Source organism: Alligator sinensis, unplaced genomic scaffold, assembly GCF_000455745.1.
Source record: "Alligator sinensis unplaced genomic scaffold, ASM45574v1 scaffold883_1, whole genome shotgun sequence".
In the NCBI taxonomy this organism is placed as follows: domain Eukaryota; kingdom Metazoa; phylum Chordata; order Crocodylia; family Alligatoridae; genus Alligator; species Alligator sinensis.
Genome location: NW_005842009.1, coordinates 2,187,655 through 2,204,108, shown reverse-complemented (window position 1 = coordinate 2,204,108; position 16,454 = coordinate 2,187,655). Strand labels below are relative to the sequence as shown.

The window sequence follows — 16,454 nt, the reverse complement described above, 5'->3', positions numbered from 1 at the left end:
TATTTCGGCAGGCATTGCAAGCAGCAGTGGTGCCAACTTTCGTGATTTTTGGTGTTCCTTCAGGAATATTTTTTTTAGCTATTTTAATATTATAACAGTCTTAATCTGTCCGTCTGTCCATAATGCTTTATTTGCGCTCTGATTGGCCAATGGAAACAGCCAGTCCTACTGCGGGTACAGCATTGGGACAGGAAGCGCCGATGGGGTGGTGTCGTGTCGTGCCACTGTAATGGTGGGGCTGCAGGGGGTGGAGCGGGGTGAAGCCAGTGCCCTGCAGGTGCTGACAAGGGAGTCCTGGCCCCGCTTCCCCTGGCTCCTTGGTGGTGGTGGTGGGGGTGGCAGTGTGGAAGGGGAGGAGGGGTGAGGCCACCAGTACTGGCCTCGGCCTGCCCCTCCCCGCTTCTGTCATGGCTGCCCCCCCTCGGTCCTGGGCCCTTTCCTCTTCTGTCGCTGTGTCAGTCCCAAGCCTGCTTCTCCCGGGGCCCTGCTGTGGTGGGCCGGCTTCTCCCCACTCAGGGCCCTGGTCCTCCCCAGCATCGGGCCCAGGCCTGCTCCTCTGCTCCCCCTGCACTACTCCCCCCGCCATGAGAGAGAGTGTGTGTGCACCAATCTTCATGAAACTTGGCAGGGTTCATGCTCTCTGCAGAGTCTACCATCCCTGAAAATATAATCAAAATCAGACAAAAACCAACAAAGTTATAGATATTTTATTATTTCCCCGTTATACCCAATGGCCGGATCTCCGAGGCAGCTCCGAACCTTTTCAGGAAGCCGAAGGAGGCCAGCGCTTCGATCCGGATGTGCTGCTTCAGACCCCGAAGCGTCGGAAGCTTCTCCGGATCCAAAGCTGTCGGAAGCCTTGCGCAGCCCTACCAATGCCCCAAAATCATGAGAGTTGACAACACTGCATGGAGGGAGCTGCCTCCAGCGCACGAACTCCCCTCCACAGTCGCAAGCAGCAGGTACCTTTTCTTTTGCCTCCTGGTCTTCTAGCCCGCAGCGCCTGCCTGCTCCCTAGCTGCCCTTTGTGGCCAGAGGGCCAGGAGCTCACTCTGCTGTTCGTGCAAAGTGGAAACCATGCAATAGCTCGGGTTAATAAAGCCACTGAAATACCACATATGGGCAATGCTGCTGTGCTGGGGAAACTGCAGTGGAGACGCTCTGCTGCTAGAAACCCCACGTGGAGAAATACCCGGGCTGTTGACTCGTTAAATTACTTAGTTTTGTTGGCGGAGCTCCTTTACTGCAACCTGACTAATTACACTGGGGTAGCAAATGTCTACAGGCTGGTTGTCTCCTTGATTTTAATGAGTACGTATGGTAGCAAGTGGTGTACCCAGGGCTACATTTTGGCAGGATTAGGTCCCTGTTGCATAGCTGCTAGACTCATCTGCAGTGGCGCCGAGTACTTACATGTCCCACTGAAGTCTGTTGTAGTTTTGTGAGCTCAGCACCCCTAAATATCAGACAATATATATATATTTATATATATAAATATATATATATTTACTGTTCATGCTGAAAAATATATTAGGGGCACAAAACTGGGGCTCTTACACATTAGAGGAGATCAGTCGGAGTATTTTCTGATCCAGGTCCAAAATTTGCAGCCAACATGAGCTATGGTTGTTGCCAAAACCTTTAATTTATTAATTTCCTGGCCTATATTAAAAATGAAACATGAATGCACCTTTTTTTTGCATTAATGTAAGTACATAAACATGAGTCATTTTCATAATGGTCCTGAATCTATTTCATGCTGCAGCAGAACTCTTGTAGGCTAGATTCTGAGAGGCATTAAGTACCTCTAACTTCTAGAGCCGAAGGCATTTGGGCTCGCATTGGATCAGGGTGAAAGATACTGCAATGTCCTTCCAGTGGTAGCAGGGGGACACAAAACCTAGCTAGTTTAAAGATGAAATGCAAGAAGTTTATGAAAGTGCTGATACGTTGTGATGATGCCCGTGACAGCATGGCACTGGCTATGGTAACCAAGGAGATCCCTCCCAGTCCTGTGTTCCTCAGGAATTTTTCCTTGCAGTTAGGTTTGCCGCTAACACATTTCTAGTGCATGTAGGAAATACTGCCCAGGCATGTTAATTAGATGCTTATTTAAGGCAATATATGCCTGACACTAGTGTAAAAAAGTACTACTAATAATCAAATTAAATGTTTGATATAATTCTCTTGAGGGGAAAATCTCATTTACTGTTTACAATTAAAAGTAGTTATGCATGAGGAAAAAAAGCATGCGGAAATATGGATGTCTTATTTACAGATTGGCCTGTCACAGCAGAACAAACAGCATTTTCAAAAATAATTTCTTTTTTCATGTTTAGATTTGACTTCTGGATTGGTAGAAACAATTCAATAAATCATTTGCCATCTCCCCTCCCTTCTTCCTCCTCCAGATCCGGCTGCAAATAAATGAGGCAAACTGCAGGCAGAAGAATTTAGCATAGACTGTAAGACCTGGGGAGCCCAGCAGGAGATACAAGATAGCTGCTCTTGTTGCTGCAGCACCTCTGGGGGAATGAAAACATTTCCTTCCCAGCAAAATAGAAGAGAGGAGATGAAAAAGGAGCAGAGGAGATGGAATCTCTCTCAACAAGGTAGGTTTAAACATTTCAAAAGCCACAAAAGATCCAAAACTAGACTGGGCAGAAAGGTGGCCAGTTTGACCTTTGATGAGGTATGATTCCTCAATAGAACACTGCCTGGAAAAATTAGACATCCCTTACTTGGACAAGAAGAATCTCCTCTTGATCAATCTCCCTTTGATACTTTTCTGATCATCCCATTCTGTTCCTCCAAGCTCTGCAAATGTGGCCTTTTGGGATGACTCTGCCAGTCAGCCAATGATTTTATGCCTGTTCTACCACAGACAATGGTTTCCTCGGTTCTGGTCCTTTCCAACTGTCCCTGAAGCCAACAAACCTTTTCAGGCTGTGACCCCTTTCCTCCAGGCCATTTTTGTGGATCTATCAACATCCCTCATGTTGAATTCAAAGCATGCCTTCTAGCCACTGGTGCAAGACTGCTGCTTGCTTGCCATTTACCTGAGTGCACTCAAGCAGCACAGCCTACCAGATCACCAGGGATCCTGATTTTCTCTAATAAAAAATGGCAAATGATCTGATTAAAAACCCCCCCAAATCCACGTTTTTCCGTGATTAAAATGAAACACTACTACAGATATAAATATCAATTGAACACAATGTTTTATTGATATATTTGCAATTCTAAAGCTTCCCACCCACTGCCCCCTGGGTCCTGCTGGTGCTCCTTACTCCCCACCCGTAGGCCCCCACCTCCCCAGTCCTGCCGGAGGGGGCTCCCAGCTGCCAGGGCTATGGGGCCAGGGACCTGGGTCCACAGTCCTTTGCTCCCTGCAGCAGCACCTGAGCTCCAGCTGCCACATGTGGGAGGTGGCAGCTGCTGTGGTGGAGCAGAGTGCAGAGCCTGACTCCCCTTCCCCCACAAGTGGCATGGGTGGAGCGGAGCCTAGGATGGGGGGAGGCAGGCGTGGGTTGCCTGCTGCTTACTCAGGCTCCACACCCTGCTGCCCTCTACCTGCGGCCTCTGTGCCCCAGCAGGTGAGACGCCGCACAGCAGGGCAGAGCAGGGAAGGTTGGTGCTGCTGCTGCGAGCCCTGCAGTGCCATGGCAAGGAGCCCCCTGCCTGCCGAGTAGTAGTAAAGGGCACAACTCTGCAGTGCCACCCTTGCTGCTGCCAGGTGGGCGGGGGCGCTTTGCCATAATGGCGTGGGGCTCCGGGTGGTGGCACAGAGCTTCCCTGCCCCGCTCTTCCTTGCTGGGCTACAGAGGCCCCAGGGGAAGGGCAGCAGGGCAGGGAGCCTGAGCCCACAGCGGGCAGCCCACATCTGCCCACTCCCCATGGGCTCCGCTCCAGTTGTGCTGCCAATGATGGGGGGAGCTTGGCTCTGTGCTCTGCTCCACTGCAGCAGTCACTGCCTCCCACATGTGGCAGCCAGGGCTCAGGTGCTGCTGTGGGGGGTAGGGGGCTGCAGACCCAGGTTCCTGGCTTCATAGCTCTGGCAGCTGGGGGCCCCTCTGGCAGGGCTGGGAGGGGCAGGGATCTGTGGGTGTGGGGTGAGGGGCAATGGCATGGGCAGGTCACCAGCATATGAGAGCTGCTCAGCACCACAAAGCAGTGGGGGGGGGGAACACCACAGCTGGACCCACATTCTGGTGAGCCAAGAGGGCAGGGCAAGCTCTGATTGTCCATGATAAAAAAAACCCAAAATCAAATGCCAAAATGTGTGGGGAATTTAGAATTGATTTTGTTATAGTGCTTGAGGCACTGGTAGACTTCCAAATTGCTTTAAAATTGTAAATAAAACATTATATTCAACTGATACCTATATATAAAGGGGTGTTTCATTTTAATAACAGAAACAGTTGGGGGGGTTAATTAAAAAATTGTAATTTTTTATCAGGGAAACCCATTATCCTTGGTAATAACAACTGACAGGTGCCAATGTAAAGATGCAGAGTGCTGGTCAGTGTGTCATCTCATGGCTGGTGCATCAAACAGCTCTTAGTATCAATCCAAGGCCACAGCCCCTTCGTTTTGCCCCTTTGTACAGTGACAGAAGCTGCAGGTGTAGCTTTTTCTCTGTCACCCAGCCAAGGACTTCTGGCAAGCCTCACTCCTCAGACCCCTCTCTCAAGGGTTAAGGTGACTCTGTTTCCCTCTGCTGGAGGTTTCCTTAGGCAGATCTGCACCCTGATTGGTTGCACACCTGTCTGGGGACCATAAAAAGTCTCCCCACCTGCAGGCTGTTCCAAATAGCCCAGCAGGCCCAGAGCCAGACCACCGTTCTCAACTATATGACCCCAGGACTTATTCCCTTCTTGGCTCAGCCTGGCGTAGGGTGTCATTGAACTCTCAGCTCTTTTAAGGACCAGTTCATGCTGTATCACAGAAGTGCCATTTCAGATGTCTGTTCCCTGTAGTGTCTCTCTTTCATGTTCCTAAGGTGTGATTGTCTGCTCTTTGATATTATTGTTATCACTGAAACCATCTTATTTGAATTTGATTAAAATAAAAAAGGCAGAGAAAACACTCAAACCTCTGTGCAATGGCATTATCGCCTACCTTTCAAAACCCCTGCCACAGCTTTTGATTTACAGAATCGTTTTGCCCAGATTAAATTGCAGCTTTTTCATTTTAGAGACTGTTTTGTGCTGCCACTTTGTTTCCTTAGTCCTGTGGTTCTCAAGTGGGGTGCCATGAGACCCTTTCAGATAAACCCTTTCAAATAACCCAAATGCAGGCAGGAATGTGCTCTCCTGCTGCAGCCATTTCCCAATCTGGCTCAGCTTGAGGCACGCGAGACGGTTCCGCCTGGCTGCAGTGGTGGCGGCGTCATCACTCCAGTTGAGAACTACTGAGGTAAGCGGAGGCAGTTCAGTAATGATTTTCCAGCAGGGTGCTGCCAAATTCAAAAAAGGGGAGGGGTTTCTTGAATCTAAAAAGCTTGAGAACCACTGCCTTAATAGTTCTTTTTTTGGGAGCCAGCCATTTCTATGACTCTCCCTTTGTCACACAAACATAGTGGCAGCTGCATGAAGTTAAATGAAGATCTGTAGTAATGAAGAAATCTGGTAGTGATGGAATGGAATGAAATAGGGTGAGAGGGGGATACTGCTCTTTTTCCATGCATAAGAAATCTGAATAGCCAACAGAAGAGCTTGAGATGTGGCCTGAACCAATATCCCCAGCTGAACATACTCAAGTGTTTAGGGAAATTTGGGTATTTCTGTGATCTGAATCAAACCTCAGATCCAAACCATGTGAATGTTTTTGTGACCCAAATGTATTTGCCAATTGCCTTATTTCTATGCAGAACATGCTGATAACAAAGTTTGGGTTCAAGGCCTAATCTTATTCCACTGTGAGTTTGACTAGAGATGTGAACAGCTGGCCCAAGTGCGATTGTAGGAAAACAAAGTGATTGCAAAGGTCCAGCCATCTATGACTTTTACTTTTTTTGGCAGAAGTGTGTGCATGTAACATGATACCTTGCCTCTGCCAAGCTCTGGGCTTCTTGGTCCCACACACTGCCCTACTCCAGACTCACCGGCCCTGGAGCCTGTATGCTGCCCTGCTCTAGTCTTTGAGCTCCTTGGCCCCAAACTCCAGCCTGCTGAGAAGGGCCAGGGTTTGGGGCCCTTCATAGTACAAATGGATGCCTCTGATGCTGCCATAGGGTAGTGTTATCACAGAAAGAGAATGGGAAAGAGCACCCTATAGCCTATATTAGTCACAAGTTGCACAACCCTGGAGCAAGCATTGATTACCATAGAAAAAGAATGCCTGGCCATAAAGTGGGCAATAGAGAGTTTCTGGTACTACCTGCTAGGGAGACAGGTTATGGTAGTAATTGATCATGCACTTCTCCGGTGGCTGCACTAGATGAAGGCAGATAATCCCCAGTTGACCCAATGGTGCCTAAAGTCAGGTGCATGGACTACTGGCTGTGAGCACAGCATGTCTTTTACCTTGTGGAAGGCAGTTGTCGCTCCTTTGATCCACTGTACCTTGTTTGGAGCTGCTGCCTTGGTCAACTCTGTCAGGGGTGCTGTGAGCTCCAAGAACATGGGTCGTTTGACCCCAGTACTTTTTCCTGCCATGGCAGGGGGTTGGACTTGATGATCTACTCAGGTCCCTTCCCACCCTACCAACTATGAAACATGGGAACTAGTCAGCAACAGGGATTTACCAGGCCCAAGAAGAACCACACCTGTCTCTTGGTATGTGGCAGGAGATAGTCCTTTAAGGCTTGCACCTGGTCCATGAGAGGTTTAATTCACCCCCTCCCTACCAAGAAGTCTAGATACCTTGTTTCTCTCTGGCCTAGAGCACACTTTTTTGGGTTGGCTGTCAAAGCAGCTCACCTTAGTTCATTCAAGACAGCTTGGAGAGCCCCTAGATGTTCACCCCAGCCCCATGTGAAGATTATTACTTCATTGGTGTAGGCTGGTGCTTAACCCTAATGTGGTGCCAGCACCTGATCCATTAATCTCTGGAAGATAGCAGTCACTCCACGTAGTCTGAAAGGCATCCATGTAAACTTGTACAGGCCCCAGGGGGTGGCAAAAGCCATCTTATTTTGGGATTGACATTCTAGGGGAATTTGCCAATACCCCTTCGAGAGATCTAGAGTGGAGAGGAATTGGGCCCCTCCAATCTGCTCCAGTAGATCTTCAGTCTACTAACCCATCCATCCAAGTGTGACAAATGGAAGTTCATAGCTTCTTAATGTGCAGTCTCACAGACCTCATGGAACACCCTCAACATTAAGTTGTCATTGTTTTGGCCTATGTTGCCTTCTTCATAGATCCAGCAAAACCCATCCTCCTGCATCTGCTCCACTATCAACTGACTATGTTCAATAATCTTGGTGATCTTGACTCTGGCATCCCCGGTGGGCTCTCTGACTTTGGTGGTGGCTCAGTATTCTTCCCCCACCAAGACCTCAGCCAGATGCAAGGAAGAAGCCCCTAAAGGGTGGGTGTGGGGAGAAAGTGGGCATTTGTGGCCCTCGTCCCATCACTTCTGTCACCAGCTCCTGGAACCATGGCCAGTCTCAACCCAGCAGAACAAGATACAGCAACCAGAGCCATGCACACTGAGATGATGTGAGAATGCCCCCACCTGTGGTCATTCAAATCCACACTCCATCATAAGTGGTTGGCTTGCTATGCAGGCAGACCAAAGTGCAGCAGTCTACTAGTTGCCCTGCCCTTCTCTGCAGTAACCCCTTATGCACCAGTGTTTGCTCAGCTCCGAAATCTAGGAGGGCAGGCGTCCACTCCCACTTGGGCTTTAGTTACCAGGCAGGGTAGATGGTGTCTGTCAGCTCCCCCACCCAGACCCGTGGAAGGGCTCCTTGGCCACATTCCATCTCTTCTACAGCCAAGGGTTCACCCTTATTTTCTGCACCTCCTGTCATCTGGGTGGTTGGCTCTGCTTTCTCCTTCTCACTGCAGGAGCAACTCAGGGCAAAGTGCTTGAGGCGACCATACTGAAAACATGCCTGGTCCTAGGGGTTTCCTATCTGATCCCTTTTTCTGTTCAGCTTGCCTGTTCTCCCAGCCTGGTGGTTGTGGCTTTCCCACTCCTGACTCAACCCTTTATCAGCCGCTGCAAAGTCTTCTGTGAGTTTTATTGCCCCTGCAAGAGTCTGGGGATGGTGTCTTTGCACCCAGTTTTTGACTCTGTTTTTCAAGTCCCATATAAATTCCTCCAACACTATCCATTCCATCAGCTGCTCTGGTGTTCTTTTCCTGGGACGGAGCCACTTGTTGGCTTGGTCCTGGAGGAGATGCCCCAGCCTGGAGAGGGTGAGGGACTCTGGCCCTTTCCTGGCCCTAAACCATTGCCTACGGGTCTCCTCCGAAACTTCTAGCCTCTAATATTTCCACCTTTGCTCTATCATAATTGCTAGTGTCTTCTCTGGGTAGGGTCCAATAGGTGGCTTGGGCCTTCCCGATCAGCAGCATGCCTAAACGGGGGGCCCATGTCTGTTTCTCCCACTGCATTCACTGCTGCCCTTTCAAAGGCCTCTAAAAATGCCTCCAGGTCATCCTCACAGGCTTACTTGAGGAGGGACCCTCAGTATTGTAAGTCAACACCCCTGCTGTTGCCTTCTTGCTCTCAAGCACCAGTGCCTTTAAAGTCTTTGCCAGGTGGAACTGCAGGTGCATCATGTCCTCAATCTTGGCCTCATGCTTCTGCGCCTGTTTGTTGGCTAAAGCCTGCTGCTGGGCTAACAAATGCACCAGCTGCTCCATCTCCAGGCCCTTCTTTTCCCATTAATCATGTAAGCACCCAAGGGTCCATTAGGATAGGCTGCTCGGGCATCCATGGTCTACTATTGAACCATTCCTGGCCCATACACTAGTTTAACAGAGTGCTTGTCCCAGGGGGTGGCTGTGATAACAGAGTGCTTGTCCCAGGGGGTGGCTCAGTCCTAGCTTGGTCTGCCCTCACAGGGAGCTATCCCCTTTGCTTGCCCACTACACCTTGATGTTCTAGTCCCAGGTTAGGCAACCCCTGGCACAGGTGCCAGTGTGGCACACAAAGACATTTTGTTTGGCGCACGCGCCTCAGGGTGGACAGTAGGGAAGGGGCCGGGGCTGCGCTGCCACAAGAAGCTCCCCTGCCATCTGCGCCTGGCATGCCAACATCTTATGAGTTGAGGTTGCAGGTATTTTTGGCACTTTGCCCAAAAACATTGCCAACCTCTGCCTAGTCCCTTGAAGGAAGAGAGGTTGCCCCAGCACTTTCCAAGCCTGGTTTCACTTACTAGATCACAGGCTAACTACATGTCTCTGGGTGTCCATATATGCTTGTTGGGACTTGGCCTTCTTGGCCTCAGCCCCCTCTTTCTTTTGACTGGTTCCCATAGACTAGGTCCACTGCACCGGACCTGGCTTCTGGATCCCAGCCTTATTCTGGCTGTCTTTGTGTGTCTCTGCCCTCCTCTGGGCCCTGGGCCCCCTGACTCTAAATGCTGCCATGCACTGGGCTGTTGGCTCTGTTGGCATGCCTTGAGCCTGCCCCTGGGTCACTAATGGGACCTCCAGACCACCCCTCCCAGTCGTATCCTTAAACCACCAAACAAAACACAAATGGAAACATTAATCCACTGGCTCCAACTTAACTCCCCAGTCCACTGGCTGTCTGAAATCCTCTTTCTGAACTATATCTCCTTCTCTGTCAGACATCAGTTTCTTTCTGGGCTCTCCCGGAGAAAGCAAGACCTTCCTCTAGCTCTTCTCAGCAGGTAGTCTGCTGTAGGGCTCCTTCTGTTTCAGCCTCCAGGGCCAGATTGCCTCTTCTCTGGTTCAGGGCCTGTGTTCATATGGCTCCCTGGCCCTGTCACCTGCCTCCCTGGGCTGCCACAGGCGTTTCTGATTTGACTTGCTGGAGCATCCTCAGGGAGGCCCCTTGTTGCTGGGTCCTGCAGTGTTTCTGTGCAAGCCCCCAACTCCTGATGTTGCTGTTGCTGCTCACCCTGTGGTAAGTGTGCACTTGAATCTTTTCCACCCTTAATTCTGGAGGTCTTGTCTGGCCAGCAGGGTTCGGGGTTTGCTTCTCCTTCTCACTAATGGGGCAGGGGTCCAATTACAGCGTGCTTGTGCTCTACTGCCCTGAAGGATGCAGGAGATCCTAGACAATAGAAGGCAAGAGCCACAGACAGGGAGAGATGGGTCTTTTAACCATGCCTTTAGTTCCACGGTATTCCAACAGGGGTGTAGGTTGTAGCCGTGTTGGTCTAAGGACATAGGCAGACAAGGTTCTTTGGGTGAATCTGATATCTTTTATTAGACCAACTTAAGTAGGTGAAAAACAATTATTAAGCAAGCTTTCGGGTTCAAAAACCCTTTGTCAGGCTAAGGAAGTTTCAGCAGTTGGTGTGTGCTCCACCTGGATGGAATGAAAAGTAAAGAAGCCAGAGGCTGGTCTGGTCTGCATACAAGACAGGTAGTCAGTGAAAATGTAGATTGAGGAGTCAGTGGGTGAGAGGGAGGCTGGGGAGGGGGTATTCCAAAGCATTTTTGACACTAGATGTGAGAATGATTACAGCTGCCATTAAGCAGGTATTTAGGTATCTATGCCCTACTTAGCTGCTTAAACTCCCTTTGAAGTGAAGGGAATTTAGGGGCCCATATTAGAGTTTGGTGCCTAAATCCCTTTTCACATATGGCCTTGTTTGTCCGTGCTGTGTAGATGTAGCTGGGTGTGTGTCACCTTCCATTGGGCAAAGGGAAGGGGTTTTCCATTAGGATACAGCAAAGCAAAATTTCCTTGTACCCTATGGCATATAACCTCTTTTCTCACACTATGGAAGTGACAGCTCATTAGCTGCATGTTTGTCAGACTGAAAAAAACAGGTGACAAGAGATACCCTAAAGCAGCAGCAGAGTCAACAGAGATGCTGCTTGAGAATCATATTGATACTTAAGGAGTAAGATTTGCCAGACAAGTGTTTTGGCTAAATGCTTTCTTTGCATTCTGATGCTGTCTGTAGAATTTCATGTCTGCAGATTCCCAATTGAGTGGGCTGGTTTTTTGTGGGTTTTTTTAGAAAGCAAAATTGCATTGAAATAACACCTCAATTCAAAATTGCAGGTCAGAAAAACAACCTACTTAGTATGTTAAGTACATAAAAGTAAACATATGATTGGAGAGCTCTATATTAGCTGCCTAAAGGTTAATTAACAATTTGAATTGTAAATCTGATTTCCTCAGCTTCTGTTTAGCATGCACTGAGAACACAATAGCTTTCAGTGGAAGGAGCTGTTAAGTAGTCTGTGCAGTCCCAGCTAACTTGACTCACCAATGCCTGCTCCAGCTGACTGTGGCTCCCAGATCTAGCTCTCCATTCCCTCTGTGCGCAGTACTAAGTTCTGTGCCTGCTCAATTACTACACATTTATTCTGACCTCAGCGGCAAGGAAAGTTTGGTGGTGGCTGAAAGCTCTGCAGAGAGCCTGTATGCGAGTGTAGTTTGTGAGCTTACAAGGCTGTGTACATTTATGAGTATGAACAAAGAGGTTATGTGTTCTTCATGAATACAAAGCAAAACAATCCCAGCTGTGGGGACATTGAAATTTGAATGCAGACTTGGCTCCAAATTTCAGATATGTCCCACATTGTTCTAGACAGTTTAACCAAAGCTCCCAAACTTCCTTATGCTTTGAGGGGGATGGGAATCTGAACTCAAATGCTGAGATGCATCTGCCTAGTACTTACCTTCTGATATGCACACACTTACAGCTGTTCTCCAGCAAAACTAGTCAGCTTGTCTGATATTTGTAAATTATTTTAAAAAAACCTCAAATTAATAAAATAGCTACTTACAGACTTTCTCTGTACACTGTGAAGGTACAGATAGCGGCTCAAACCATGACTTTTAAAAATGTCCTTAGCGGAGATGCTGTTAAGGATTTTTCTGCTCTTTTGGTGACATTTATGAAGATCCTTATAAGAAACTGATTCTAAAACAGAAACAGAGACATTAAGTGTATAAAAAGTGCTGTCAAAGGCATGCATAAAACAATCTTGGGGAAAAAAAATAACTTTTTCACACGAACTTTTTTCAGTTACAGGAAACTTAGGTGTCAGATATAACAGGAGTAGGTGTTAGCATTTTCAAGACACTCGTGATTTTCAAGCTGATGATTGCTGACACACACACAGTGCTGATCTGTGCACAGATAAAGCTGTCCCATTGACACCACTCCGCTCCCCCACATAAAGCTGCAACATACGTCTGTGTGTGAGAACTGCTAAAAAGACAATATCACCCCCTCATTGTAGAGCTCACACAGTGATTTATCGCAAGTCTTGCAATAGTTACTCTTTTATTAAAGTTGTAGCTCCAGAGGCTTTTTAAAGTTAGGTTCTAGCCCCCATGATAAGAAGAGCCTGAACACAAGACTTGAGTACTCCCTAACGGTCCAAAATTCAACTCAAATAAAAGGAACCCAAATGTTCTTGTGTTTTTAAGCCGATCTAATCATTTTTGGTGCCTGGCTTTAAATGCTTGGAATTGGCCATATTTTACATGACTTCTGTGGTTTGTGCTTGATGATAATCAAAGAAGTAATTTATATACAGGCAGTCCTCGATTTACGGCGTTTCGACTTAACGGCGATTCACACTTGCAGCGTTCCACCATTTACACCCATGTTATTACTTACGGCGCTGGATCCTTGCACTTACGGCACTACAGGGAAATTTGCAATGAGAAAAAGAGGGCAGCAAAACAAACATCCCTGGATCAGTTTGTCAAAAAGCCATCAGGTGGCCCTAAGTCTCCCCAAAATCTCCCCACAGAAGCCCTTCTGAATTCCGTGACCCTGATGAAGGTGTTCCTTTACCTTATGATTAAATACAATTTTATGTGACTAGTTATTGTATTGTACTGTTTAATTGATTTATATACAGTACACTTTAGAAAGCTTTGCACTGTCCAGTGTATAACATTTATAGTTGATGAAATAGTTGATTTAAATATGGTGTTTATGGTAATTTCTATAAAAAGTTGGGCATCAAGCCCTTGGTCAGGAACGTAACTCCCTATTATAACATTGTTTCTATGGGAAAATCAGATTCGAATTGCATCGTTTTGGCTTACAGTGCCTTTTCCAGGAATGGCACCCGCCGTAAGTGCAAGGACTGCCTGTATAATCATGAACTCATGCTGGACAAACTGACTTTAAAGTTGTTGGTGTCCCATTAAATAGTAGTCTCATACTTCACTGCTTCAGCATAGGGTAAAACACAGTTAAGAACAAATGATTTGTGCGACATTTACACAAATATATTGTATCAGTTAACATGTTAGAAATTATTAAACCGTTGTTCTTTGGCAAGTTTTTATAAGTACATACTTTATCTATAAATATATAGAGATTTTTTAAAGGTGCTACAGTGTGCCTTAATAGCTAGAGCACTGGAGTTAGGACAGAATCAAAACAGGGAATAATGCTATCTGTTGAATTTGAGCAAATCACTTCACTGCCCTGTGCCTCAGTTTTCCCACCTGTAAAAGAGAATTAATTTTTTTTATCCCCTTTGTATAGCACCTGAGGGGATGGAATGGATGGAAAGTGCTTTATTAGAGGGAGAGAGCAACAATAGTAAAATGCTCTGAAGCAGTTCCACAAATATCATGAATACGGAGTAGTGCTGGTATTATGATTTGGTGTCTGATGACTCATGACTATGTATGAGTTGTCAATTCTGGTTGATGTTACAAAATTGCCATGGGTAGTTATAAGGAAAATTACTGTATCCTGAATCTCTCTCTGTCACTGGGGGGGATTTAGTCAACCAAGCTTCAGTCATTTCTCAGCTAGGGATAATGGGCTCTTGTTAAATCATTACATGCAGCTATTAAGATGGAAACAGACTGGGAGAGGCGGCTAGCTGAGGCCAAGTAAACACATTTGGCCAGGTTTTTTGGTATAGGCTAGTGTTTGGAGTAGTGGACTGAACAAAGATAAGTGTTAGCAAGGGGGTTGTTTGAGGAAGAAAGCCCACGGAAACAGACAGGAAAGAGCAGGCAGGGGGGGTGGGAAGTGATAAGCATTTGTAGGAGCATGCAATTCAGCGGTGGGATTGGGTATGGTCAGAGGAGAAAAACCATGGGGTTCCTGCAGCAGCCTGAGAAGATAGGAAGAAAACCTGTTTGCCAGAGGGGTGCAGATGAAAAGGGTGAAGACTGTTGTAATTAGGAAGCGCACTGTTCTTAATGAGCTATTCTCTTTTATATTTTAGCTTGAAAGTAAAAAGCAGTGGTATATTTAGAAACATTGTGCACAGTCTGTACGTTTGCTTACACCTAGCATGTGGCTTCTGAAGAATAAAACTGTAAGCTGGAGACTTCCTACCTTTGGTGGGATTCTGGAAAATACTTAGGGTGTAAGCTGTACCTGGGGACGAGGCTACTGGCCCATGAGGATTCAGCTCTTGGGAAGGGGAGCCAGATGCGATCTGCACCCTACTACTGTGACTAGAGCCTCCACACACTGAAGATTTTGAACATGGGCGTGGCGGACGGAGGGGGAATTCAGCATTCACATTGCCCCCACACTGATGAACTGTTAACAAAAGCTGGCTTGGCCTTGGACAAAACCTAGTTGCCCACCTTTGCTCACTTGCTTGTGAGAGGAACAATCTAGTTATTTGTCTGACTTGGTAAGGTTGGCCAGCTACTTAAAGAGATGCTGTCAACTCCAACATCACATTTGGGTCTGCAAATCTTTCTACCTGTTCTTATTACAATTGGCGCTAACTTTTCTTGTAACCAAAAAAAGATAGTGAGAATTTATTTTGCTTTCTTTGTCCCCACCCTCCCCCCTATTCTATTTCATGCCTTGACAGCATTGTGTAGAGAATCAGTTTTTCTGTTTCCGCCTTTAGAATTGGTTTCTTGCTGAAAAGATCCTTATTCCCAGTACTGCAGGAGAAAAATCCTTATCAGCATCTTTCAAAGGATTATCATCTTTTTTAAAATCTGGACTTATGTTCTTGTTAAGCATCCTTCTGGTAGACAAAAGAGGTCTGCAAGATGGTTGTCTTATTTTTCTGAGTTTTTTCCTTAGAAATATTCGGTAAGGGGATTATGGATGTGCTGGAGGACATGCTGGTGGTCTGTGCAAATATACAGTTTAATGCCTCACATTGATTAGAAAGGTTTGAAATTTCAGTGTTGATTTCTACTCTCCAAAATGTTAACTAGTCCCCAAAGTCACATAGATAAAAACTAATGACTAAGAAGGCTAAACTGGCTAACTAAAAAATTCCCTTCTCTCTTCGCTCAGTCTTTACTCTTTTTAGCTCTTCTGAGATCACTTTACCTGTTCTTCGGTCATTATGGCTAGGGACAGACATTCAAAAAGCCTGAGCCTGAATTGATTCAATATTTGCAGGTTAGTCTAACCTGCCTAGGCTGAATCAGTTTGTAACTGTTCAGACATGCCCCTAGACTGAAAAAATGCAGGTACATGCCTGCAGTGGCTCAGGCTGGGGGAGGGGGGGTGTTACCAGATTTGCCCATTACTTTGGGGTGTGCTAATTTATTAGGGATAGTTTCTAGGGTCTTGGTAATTCTGTCAATGTGCTGCTTGTGTTACTATACGGAGCTGTATCTCTCCCTTCTGCAAGCCCTCACCCCCAATGGAGCTATCTTGTAGGACTCAGTCTCAATGGGGCTGGGTTCCTCCAGTCACCAAATCAGTCATACACACAAACACACACAAATTAATGTGACACGCCTGACCTGGCCGGGTTGATCAGTGTGGACAGGCTGACACCCTCATATGCCAAGAATCAGTTCATCAGAGCAACAATAAACTGCAGTCAGACACAAGCACACAGGTAAAAAGAATCCCTCTGAATCCGGCTGGGTGTCCAGCTGACACCCTCATGGGCCAGCATTCAGTTCATAAGGGCACGTCTGAGTCAAACTGGGACAATCAGCCTGTACAAGCTGATCCCCTTATGTGTTTCAAACTCAGCACGTCCCAATCTTTGGCCTCTGAAAAACAAACACAAACAATTACAATACTACCCTGGTTTCACTAAGTATTTGGGGAAACTTAGTTCAAGCTTAACTAATACAGTTCAGGTTCAGAAATATATGCCTAGAGTGAAAAGAGAGAGAGAGCGCTGGGATCTCACCAGTCCAAGGTACTCGGGCTGCAAAGCTGACAGGCACAGTCCTTGAAGGGAGATGATCTGTTCTTCCAGCTTCCCAAGAACAACAGGGGATGGTGTCAGCACAGGAGTTTTCTTCTTTCTTAAGCACCCACACTTTTTACAGATTTACCCTCAGTTCAGCTGCTTCGAAGCATCCTCAATTGTGTAAATCATTGTCTTTTCCAGTGACAAGGGGTTATCTGGTTTGGA

General features: G+C 46.8%; 1 protein-coding gene across 8 annotated transcripts in view; it reads left to right on the top strand.

Moving 5' to 3' along the window:
• The first annotated feature begins 692 nt into the window (after positions 1-692).
• The window catches only part of PTPRU (protein tyrosine phosphatase, receptor type U), a 408,251-nt gene continuing 392,489 nt past the window's right edge, over positions 693-16,454 (top strand). For 5 of the 8 annotated variants that reach the window (XM_025201930.1, XM_025201928.1, XM_025201933.1 and 2 more), the window contains exons 1-2: positions 694-962; positions 2,412-2,612. In XM_025201930.1, the coding sequence (XP_025057715.1) occupies positions 2,593-2,612 (20 nt within the window). In that variant the 5' untranslated portion in view covers positions 694-962; positions 2,412-2,592. Of the gene's footprint in view, positions 963-2,411; positions 2,613-16,454 lie in introns of all 8 variants that reach the window. The other 3 variants (XM_025201929.1, XM_025201927.1, XM_025201931.1) reach the window with 2 other exon arrangements.